General features: G+C 40.7%; 2 protein-coding genes across 2 annotated transcripts in view; both read left to right on the forward strand.

The window, feature by feature from the left end:
- LOC123987035 (butyrophilin-like protein 10) overlaps nt 1-9028 on the forward strand; it is a 44981-nt gene that overhangs the window by 10533 nt on the left and 25420 nt on the right. The window lies entirely within an intron of this gene.
- Nucleotides 31-5177, forward strand: LOC123987038. The gene is made up of 4 exons (XM_046075574.1): nt 31-474; nt 1856-1978; nt 2098-2190; nt 4274-5177. Exons 1-4 carry the CDS (start codon nt 171-173, stop codon nt 4378-4380), a joined length of 627 nt encoding a protein of 208 aa, XP_045931530.1. The 5' UTR covers nt 31-170; the 3' UTR covers nt 4381-5177.

A 9028-nucleotide genomic window follows, 5' to 3' on the forward strand; every position in this document is an offset into this window, starting at 1 on the left:
GTCCTATCTAACAATGCTGGGAGGAGCAACTGAGGCTGATACTGTGCTTTTCTGTTCCTCTGTGTTTTTCTGTTAAACACACTTTAATCCTCATTTACAAGCAGAGAAGAGACGAACAAGAAACATCACAGTGTTACATTTATAATCCTGTTATTGTCCTTTTATAGCTGATGTGTCTGTTTACTGTGTTCACAGGAGCATCTCCAGAGCCGTCTGTCAAGATACTTAATCAAACGCAGGACGTGGCCCTGCTGCAGTGTGAAGTTAGAGGTGCTTTTCCTAAACCTACAGTAGAGTGGCAGGACAGTGCTGGAAACAAACTTCCTGCTGAGGAGCCACAGGTCTCAGAAACAGGAGGCAGCTTCTACATCACCCTCCAAACTACTGTGATGAAGACCGACCACATCCGCTGTGTAGCCACACAGGAGGAGATCAAACATCACATTTATGCTGAGACCTACGTGTACATCTGTGGTGAGATTGTCCTTTGTGGTAATTTTAACAATTCAGTTATTGTAAGAGATCACGTGTTATTACTTTTCAAACATAGCAGGTGGTGATGGCGCCATCCACCATTGTGTCCCTGAGCAAGACACTTAACTCCTCGCTGCTCCAGAGGCGTGCGACCTCTGACATGTATAGCAATTGTAAGTTACTGTGGATAAAAGCGTCAGCTAAATGAATAAATGTAAATGGAAACATGTTTACATGTGTTGTTGAGACTAGAGATGTCATGAGAACCAATACTTAAGTCGATGCCAAAATTCAGAACACGTGAAGTTGTTTTTCCACAGTACCGTAGGTTACGGGGATCCAACACGTGGAAGACGACGATAAATGCAGCTGCAACAACAGCACTGCCTCGATTAGTAGAAAAGACAAACTGTAACACTAGTGTTTGGAAACTGGTTGGGTTAATATTTAACATTCGTCGGTTTTTGCTGCTGTTACCTTCAGTAGCTCCGTGTCAAAGCCTCAATTTCTCCCAGTTTTGGGATCTGTTGGAGAGCTTATTTAGGAAGACGTTTCTCAGTTTAGTTCAACTCAAAATCACCAAAGATGACGATGAGGTTGGCAGCTGAAATAACTGAATGTCTGTCCAACATGCCTGTCACAATAGGTTATTACATACTATATCCCTTTAGTTAGGGACTGTCCAATTCAGTGATCAGTGACTCTTGTAGCACACACATTGCAGATGGTGACGTCAAAATCTAGACTCTATTTTCTCCTGATCTGTCTTTAAGGTCGATGAAAAAGGCACATCAGCCTTTTAAATCTCAGTCAAACTCAACCACTGCAGTAATGGCAGCACGGTAGAGATCATGGCACATAAATCAGCCAGCTTAGTCTGTAATCTCACTCCCTACACTGACAACTGCAATATTATTATACTGTAATTACGAGAAGATACTTTTCAGTGAAATCAGTAACAAGATATTTCCCAGTGACCAAATGCACACACTTTGTTTTATGTTTGAATTTAGTTTGATAAAAGCTCAATTCAAGTGTAAAATGTAAATTATTGTACTTTTGTGCAAGGCTGCAACTAATGGTTATTTAAATTTTTTATTCATCTTTCTTATTTTTTTTTTTCAAGTAATTAATAATGTTTGCTTAAAAAATATCAAAACAGTAAAAAAAAATGCTTCCACTGAGCAGGAGGACATCGGATCAATCCTGACATCACTGCGTCAGGTGAAATTCATCTCAGTGGTTTTATCTGCAAATAGTTTCAGACTTTAGCAGCACGGTCGCCTCAGTAGTAGTTCTGTGCAGGTAATAACCAGTGTGCTGTACATGAGATACAGTTTACATTCTGAGTGTGACTCTAGGTTTTGTTGTGTGTTTAAAGACACGTGCAGCAAGATGGGCGTCACAGGATTGTTGAGTGCATTCGTTTTAGGAGCTCTAACTGTTGCTGCAGTTCAGGCTTTGCTTGCAGCTACAAAGTTCATCACAGCACGCTCTAATAAAGGTGAGTTTATATAATTAATTGTATCAACATATCCATATTCATGTGCAGACATCAACATAACAGAAACCATTCCTTATCTTGTTTACTGACTGAGATATAAGACTGCTTTTATTTAACAGGAGCAGCTGAAGAGAGACAGCAAAGTGAGGAGACGGACAGGATGACGAGCAGCACGGAGCCTGATGTGGAGTCTAACCTGTGTTCTCCATCAGGTGAATATTTACATTCATAAAACAATCCACTGAGCTTCATTAAATCATGAGGCCTCTGGTTCTCATTCTGATTGTTAAAGATAAATACTGACCACCATTTAAATGATTTGATTATCTCCTGAAGTGGATTTGTAAAAACAAACTGATTCTTAAAATGATCGAATACACTTGAGTTGAAACATCAGCTCTGAGTCAAAGCTCGCTCATTATTTGTGTTTGTTTGATGTCATCTGGTTTGTGACTGAAATATTCACAAATGGCAGAACTTGATTTTTTTAATACTGCTTGGTAATAACATGGTAATAGTTTGGTATTAGCAATGGGTATATCTGGGCAACTTATCGAAGTAATCGATTATGGAAATACAGTGATTTGCATAATGTCCATAATATATGCATATATAATTAATACTACAAGATTTAGGGTTAATTTATTCTTACCTTCCCTCATTTCCCTTACACACTGATAGTAAATGTATATGTAAATGATGGTAAACAGAAACACCTGCAGATAAATCTTTGTCTTTATTTTAATCCCAGCACAGAAAAAAAAAAGGCCAGAACTTTATTATTGTAGAACAAAACTATGCTGATGTGGAAAAGGCTTGACAAACTGAATTTTCAAAAAACTCAATTGACTCAAAAGTGTGTGCTGCTCTCAGATGCAGCTGGCCCAAGTCCCTCAGAAGGCCAGTGCTCTGTGCTTTTAAGGAAAACAGGAACTCTAGTGGACTTTGAGTGGGTGCAATTGCCTGCAAGGGTTACGTGGATTGTAGCAGGATTACTGAATGCTTGCTCATTACTGGAACAATTTCAAAAATCTTGTCCCAGGGCTTCATGGTCTTGTTTTCAGCTTGTCAGTCATGCTTCTTTACACTTTACATCTGCAATTTTGGTTTGTCTTGTGTTACGACCCGGCTTGTTGTGGAGAGAGGAAACATAAAATATTGGATAACTGTGGCGATTCAGGTTAGTGGTAATGTGGTTATGAGACAAGAGGAGGGGGGGTAGCACCCATAAGCTTACAAAATATAGAAAAGCAAGGAATCCATCTACCGACACTGAGGTCTCAAGACTGAGTCCGATGCTTTGGTTCACTACAACAAAGAGGGTGAGTTACACGGGTCACTGCAATGACCTGAGAACAAACACGCTCTGGCCTTATGGATCCTGTAACTCAACTCGGCAGCAAGGCAATCTGATCACTTGATCAAACCGCCTTGAGCTGTGGCTGCGCAAACTATTTATAATACTGCAGCTGGTGCTGAGGCTCTTAATAAGCAAACTTTTATATGCACTAAATGGCAACCAGTCATGGCCTTACATGCATTTTAAAATACATGTACTGAATATGGTTAATTCCAAACAATATTTTACTTTACCACAATAATGTTTCCCTTCATGTGTAATTTATTGGCAGATCCATTAGTGAGGTTTCTTCAGACTGTATTTACATACTGTACATTGAAAATATGTAATCTACAGCCTGAGATCTTTGTGAAACAAGATTTAACAAAGGTTGTTTTTATTAAAGGGTTTTATATGGATTTTTTTCTATCCCATAGGTCGCTGTAGCTCAACATTTGTTAATTGTGTAGTGATCATCAACAACAATAAAAAATGGCCACATGAGGGAATCTGAAGTCATCTCCACCATGTAGTGGTGCAAAAAAAACAATCTAATAATATAAAATCAGGTCTGCCATGGCATATGCGTTTAACAGTTTATTTGTATGCTGATTAAACGGTACCTACACAAACGGGTTGCATCGAATGAATGACATAAAATCTGCTTTTATATGTAAGAAACTAAAAGGTACTTATGATGCGAAATGACCAAAAACCATCGCTGACGCACACACGTTTTAAAAACTGTGTGGCTTCCATGGATCCTGATTCCTTGCAGCTGTTCACCTGTGATATGTGACCACTGTGCCCCCTGGTGGGCATCAGCGTTACTTACACACAACACATAGCACACACTGAAAGTGACTATTGTTAAGATCTGGAAACATTTCTGAACTCTGTATGTTGCTTTGATTGTTTAATTTTCTTTTCTTTTGTATTTTCTCCTCTCTCCATAGACGAAGCGGCCGGAGCCGCCACAAATTCACCCGCTGGTTTGTGGACCACAGTTTTAAATACTCGAGTTTGGCAAAATGGCTGTTGCCATCTATTTTATATAAAATAATAAATAAATCAAGATTTACCAAGACTTTTTCTGCGTTCCCCCGCCTGGTCGTCCGTGGTCGAGGCTCACAAAAGGATTTCCCTCCCCCTCTACGATCCATCCACAGTTGGTGGTGATGACATCCTTCGCAACAACTGGCTGAACGGCCCCCAGAGCTTCTCCTCTCCCCCATCACATCGCCTGTCTAATGTCAAGGAGGGCTTCTTCCAGCCCTCCTTGACATCCATCCCTCCATCCTTAAGCAAAAGTTTGTTCACGTGTCAAACTTGACAGGTTTATTGTTGATGTAACGTTACAGTCTTATTTACTGGGTTTGAGAGTCTGGGGAATGTTTGACTTACAGTAGTTGAAGCTATCATTAGTAGCATTTGCACATTACATGATTGCGCTGTGTGAAAAACATTTCTATGTACACAATGACGTATAGAAATTGTAAGTCACTTTGTATATTGCTGACTATGTAACGTTACAGTCTTATTTAGTTATTACACTGGGTTTGAGAGTCTGCAGAATGTGACGGCCTGGGGTGTTGGCCTGTTCTCTCTCCTTTCTTTCCAGGTCTTTCTTCCTGTTTGGTCACTTCATCAGTGATTGCAGCCACCTGTTCAAGTCTTTAAAAGCTGTGGTGAACCTAGATGGCGCTCTCTTCCTCGTGACCTCTCTCCTGGAAGGCGGTGCCTTTCAGGAGCTCCTTTTCTTTTGGTTGTTTGTTTTGAGTATGATGAGTTTGCTTGTGTTTTGAGTTAATTATAAGTTAAGGTAACTTTGATAAAACCTATATGGTTCATTTAAACTGGTTTTCTGCGTCGACCTTCCCTCTTTGTTATGTTCTTCCACGAGCTGGGCATAACAAGAATGTAGTGACTTACAGTAGTTTAAGCTGTCATTGGTTGTTTTGAGCATTAGGCTACATGTTTGTGTTCCTTTAGTGAAAAACAGGCTACAGGTTTATTGTTGATCATGTAACGTTAGTCTTATTTAGTTGAGTCTGCGGGGTGTGTTGACTTACAGTAGTTAATTGGATTGAACGCAGCAGGTGCTACAACATTTATTATAACCACGAGTGACTTGAGACTCGATGTGGACTCGAGCTCAGAGACTTGTGAGCATCTCTGGCACCAATCAGTAACTTTAACAACTTTTTGACACAGTTTCTTTTTGGCCAAGTTTTCCATTCTCTTCCTGCGAACATGACAAAAGAGGAGGAAGCCTAAACCTGCAGGGATGATGTTACATGAGAAAAGTTGATTTTCAGGAGAAACAGATCTGAAAACAGCACAGAATGCCTGAAAGCCCCACCTCTCCCCCAACACATTGCTTTTTTAAAATTCTTATACTTTCGTGTTTTATGGCAGCTGGCATTACCATCCACAACTATAATCCGGCTAGTTATTTTGAAGTTTTTTTCCCCCCATTTTTTGCGTCTATAGTAGAATATAGCAGAAACACGATGCTACTGACCGGGTTTTTGACATCGTATTTTTATTAAAATATTATGTAGGCTACGGTGCAAATAACTTTTCCCTACAATTGTACTGTGCATGTCGCCGTTTACTTTGCAACGACTTCCAGTCAGTTTTCCGCCGCCGCCGCACTCCCGTGTTACATTCAGTAACAGTTCCAGCTCATTATTAGTTCGTGCATAAAAAGAATTGGTCTGATGCTTCATCTGTATTTATTTATTCTTTTGCCAAATCTTCTGTACGGAATAGACCATTTGCTCCATGTTTACACTGGCACGCGCATGCTCAGTGTACCTGAACGGGCCTTAGCTCTGCGTTTTCATTCGTTTTAATGTAGACGGAGATCAACTCCAAAACGCAGCGGAAACGCTGCTGTGGATGGAGATCATATTCGTTTTAATTCTCCGTTTGTAAACTAGAACATAGTGTGGATGGGGCCTTAGAGTTTGGAATGACACCTTCAACCTGAATTTTGTTTCCCTTTACATAATTAAAAACACATCCACAAAAACAAAGTGCCTGAAATTGGCACAATGAAATTGCAGGGCCTTTCCGAAACTGCTTGCTCCTCCCTCTCCCTACCTACTTCTGCTCCGTTTGTGCGTTCATGCGGAGGGCCGCCACATTGAGTGCCATTGAAACCACTGAGGGCGGATTATAGTGGGCTGTTAAACCCTCCAACGCCGAGTGAGCACAGATGCCGGCTTGTTGAAGGTGTAACACCCTTTGCTGCACAATGGGGGACGTTTCTTTCAAATGTTTCTTATGTTTCATAAATAGCAGAAGTCAATTACATTTTTTTTTTAATTCAATTTTATTTATATAGCGAAAAGCCGCAGCAGGAACAGGAGTGACGTTTCAAGCTGTTGTCTTACCAGTTGCGGCCTTTTTTTTAACAGTCTAACTCTGAAAGTCCACCGACTACAGCTGCGCCACCGTTCTGTTAGGTCCCCAGCCCGGCGTTGGTGTCCACTGGAAGTGTCTGTCATTTTTGTGCTTCTACTACCTTCTCCACAGCTCTCTCTGCTCCCGTTTTGTTCCATCAACTTCAGGCTGCATATCCACAGGGAGCATTTCAGAATAAGAGCATTTTGCGTGGCCGATTTTGCTGACATGTTTAGATTTGTTATAAAGAACAACAAATAAGAAGATAATCGAGTTGTCCCTTGAGTCCTTCAATCCTGAATAAGGCCAGTTCAAGTTTGAGCAGGAGCTGAAATCTCGTAAAAACATAATAAAGGAAGAAAATGGTGCAGAAAATTTGACTAGAATGCGGGAAATTAAGTGTTTAATGCTCAAAACTGAGTTTCAGAATTGATTTTAAGATTTTACAACTAGAGTAAGGGGCGGCGCTAGCACTGTCGCCTCACAGCAAGAAGGTCGTGGGTTCAAACCCCGGTTGCCCCGGCCTTTCTGTGTGCAGTTTGCCTGTTCTCCCCGTGTCCACGTGGGTTCTCTCCGGGTGCTCCGGCTTCCTCCCACCATCCAAAGACATGCAGGCTGGGTTGATTGGTGTCTCTAAATTGTTCTTAGGTGTGAGTGTGAGTGGTTGTTTGTCCATGTGTGGCCCTGCTATGGACTGGCGACCTGTCCAGGGTGTACCCCGCCTTTCCCCCGATGTAAGCTGGGATTGGCTCCAGCCCCCCGCGACTCTGTACGCAGCATAAGCGGTTGACGATGGATGGACTACTAGAGGAAAATAATGAATTTTATCCATTTTGGAATAAAGCGCTGTAAATACTTTCTGGATGCACGGTATATAGCTAATGTAAGTCTCTGGATAATGTTATATAGAAGGGATCATATTTAGACTCATCAGTCTAACTGAGTTAATAAATCAAGTGAGAAGTCTTCACCAAGAAGTTCTCTCGTGCCTCTCTCACAAGGTTGTTGAGTCAAAACTGAAATATCCACTAGACTGTTAAAGAAATGGCACCAAAATGAGAGAGAAGAAGCTACATACATATCTCAGCAACAATGTGATGAGATCATTTTAAAAAGAGGGACCTGAGATAACAGAGCTTTAAAAAGGGACCTGAGATAACAGAGCTTTAAAGAGGGTGATAAAAGTATCAGATTGGATCAAATCCTAATATTTATTTCCAAAAAGATAAACCAAATGAAAAAATACAGTAAATAATCAGTTGACTTGTTAAACCAGCAGACCCCAGATCTGGGTCTTGGATTAAAATCTGTAACGTGGCCTTTATACAATAATGTAATTTGTACCTCAACCATGTAGTGCCTCTTTCATAGCTATGAAGTGTGTTTGGAAAACAGAGTTCTTCCATCTGCGCTTACCCTTTCTACATTCCCGTTTACAGTTTCTAATGGTGTCATTTAGCCAGGGCTGCTGAGCAGGGGGGCTATAAAATCTAAGGTGGACAAGCATGAAGAATTAAATAAATTAACAAACGAATTGTTAGTTGAGTTACTGCATACAGAATTTTGCTGCACTGTGCTGACTTAAAATTTGTGTGGACTTTGGCTGGGGTTTGACAGTGTTAGCTACCAACATTTCACAGAAGAACATAATGTTTGTGATCAGATACAGGCAAGTCCTAAACTTCGAGGGAGAGTAAGTTGAGTGCGATGATGTCGTCTTATCCCTAACCAACCTACTTTTGGTGCCTAAACCTAACCAAACTGCAGCCGCTTCACAGTGTCACAAAGCCTCTGGCGCTTAACTTCCCATCTGGATCACAGCAGGGACGTGCACAGACATTTTGTTGGGCAGGGGGCTCAAGTGAAAAAAAATGGAACTTCTCATAATTATGTGTAAACCACACGCTGCTTCATACACAAGTGCCAGAACAAACTGGACCAGAGGCTACTATATCAGTATAGGAATATAAAGTTTATTTGTTACATCAAAACAAAAGAAAAACACAATTCAGGACTAGACTGCGTTACCAGGGAAACTGATGTAGAATTGAGCACCGACAAATTATAACCAAACTGATAAACAAATAAGGAAATAACCCACACACTCAAACCAATTAAACCAAATACTATGGAAAAACACTATCTGCATGCTACACACTAATTACACAAAACACCCATGCAAAATGGTTACTCTGTCTTTCAGTTTCCCCCTTTAACACAGCCAGAAACACAAAATATGGCCCATTCAAGGATCTAGTGTGAGCACAATAAAACTAACCGGTGGGAAAAAACAGTGGTTG

The sequence above is a fragment of the Micropterus dolomieu genome, linkage group LG18, assembly GCF_021292245.1.
Source record: "Micropterus dolomieu isolate WLL.071019.BEF.003 ecotype Adirondacks linkage group LG18, ASM2129224v1, whole genome shotgun sequence".
Classification (NCBI taxonomy): Eukaryota; Metazoa; Chordata; class Actinopteri; order Centrarchiformes; family Centrarchidae; genus Micropterus; species Micropterus dolomieu.